This window comes from Microtus ochrogaster, chromosome 16 (assembly GCF_000317375.1).
Source record: "Microtus ochrogaster isolate Prairie Vole_2 chromosome 16, MicOch1.0, whole genome shotgun sequence".
In the NCBI taxonomy this organism is placed as follows: domain Eukaryota; kingdom Metazoa; phylum Chordata; class Mammalia; order Rodentia; family Cricetidae; genus Microtus; species Microtus ochrogaster.
In genome coordinates, this window is record NC_022018.1 from 55,546,426 (window position 1) to 55,547,897 (window position 1,472).

At 43.5% G+C, this 1,472-nt stretch overlaps 1 protein-coding gene across 1 annotated transcript in view; it reads left to right on the top strand.

Moving 5' to 3' along the window:
• Window positions 1-1,472, top strand: part of Faf2 (Fas associated factor family member 2) — a 46,426-nt gene that overhangs the window by 24,267 nt on the left and 20,687 nt on the right. The window contains exon 3 of the mRNA XM_013349153.2: window positions 967-1,101. Coding sequence (XP_013204607.1) covers window positions 967-1,101 — 135 coding nt within the window. The remainder of the gene's footprint in view (window positions 1-966; window positions 1,102-1,472) is intronic.

Genomic DNA, 1,472 nt, shown 5'->3' on the forward strand with positions numbered 1-1,472 from the left:
TGTGGCTTTGGAGCCTGTCCTGGAACTAGCTCTGTAGACCAGGCTGGTCTCGAACTCACAGAGATCCACCTGCCTCTGCCTCCCTAGTGCTGGGATTAAAGGCGTGCGCCACCACCGCCCGCCTGACCACAAACTTTTGATCCCCCTTCTCCACCTCCTGAGTTCTGGAATTAAAGCAATGGTTTCTGTCTCATACATGTAAGCAAACACTCAGTCAGCTGGGTTCCATCCCAAGCCCTAAATATTCAGATTTTTCAGATTAAGCTGACCCTCCTTTCAAATTCCTCCCACTTTGGAGACTTTCATACTTTTTTTTAAGCATCCTTTTCTTAATAAAAATTCCAAGCATTAAGTTTCCTTCAATTTTGCACATAAAGAATCTAAAGCTTGTGTTTATTGATATTCATGGAAGACCCGTCTTTTCCTGGATGGAGACCAAAGAGGAGGGAATTTGGTCATGGTGGGAGATATGGATGGGGAGGGGAGACTGCAGCCAGGATGTAAAATAAATAGATGAATTTAAAAGAAAACATCTAAAGCATGTAAGTTAGTCTCTTTCTGGGCTGTGGAGCTGCAGACTATATACTCTTTGCCAATACTATCAAATACTAACAATCAGTACTGCCCACTGCACAGCTCTGGAGGTGCTGTCCACACTGTATTCTGTGTACTGCTTTTCCTGGGATAGTAGGTGAAACACATTATAGTTCAGCCCTTCTGAATAACACATATTAATAGTAATAATGTGCTTGCTATGTAAATGTGGCTTCAAGACAAATTGCCTGTAACACCATGTGAGAATTCTTATTGTCCCGTAGCATAGCAGGATAAAGGTCCCTTGGCATGTATTCATCAAGTGACCTTCATGTAATGTTCACCTTTTCTTGAGTCACCAAGCAGTAGTTTCCTGTTGGGCGGATTTGAGCATTACTGACATTCTGTATTCTTTTCTGTTTTCCGTCTCAGGCTGCAGTCCAGGACAGACTGAATGAGCAAGAGGGTGTACCGAGTGTTTTCAATCCACCTCCATCCCGACCCCTACAGGTTAATACAGCTGATCACAGGATCTACAGCTATGTTGTCTCAAGACCACAACCAAGGGCAAGTTTTGTAGCTAGAATAACCCCCCTCTTTTTTTAAAAAATGATTTCACCCATTTGGTTTTGTTATCTTTGTGTGATAGAGCAAAAGAAATGTTGACAGTCTAAACTTGTTAGCTATGGGCCCTTGGCAGACTTACTGGGTTCATCAGTTTCTCTGGATTTTTTTTTATAGGAACTATTTTTCTGTTCTTGTTTTTGAGTAGCTTCCTTTTGAAATGTTTGGTGCAGCCTGAATAGAGCTGCTTCTGAGCCTGTGCCTGTGCCCACATGCCTACAGGAGCCCATGGAAGCCTGAAGAGGCTCTGCATTCCTGGGAACTGGAGATGGGCTATTGTGAGCCACCGTGTGGGTGTTGGGAAGCAAACCTGG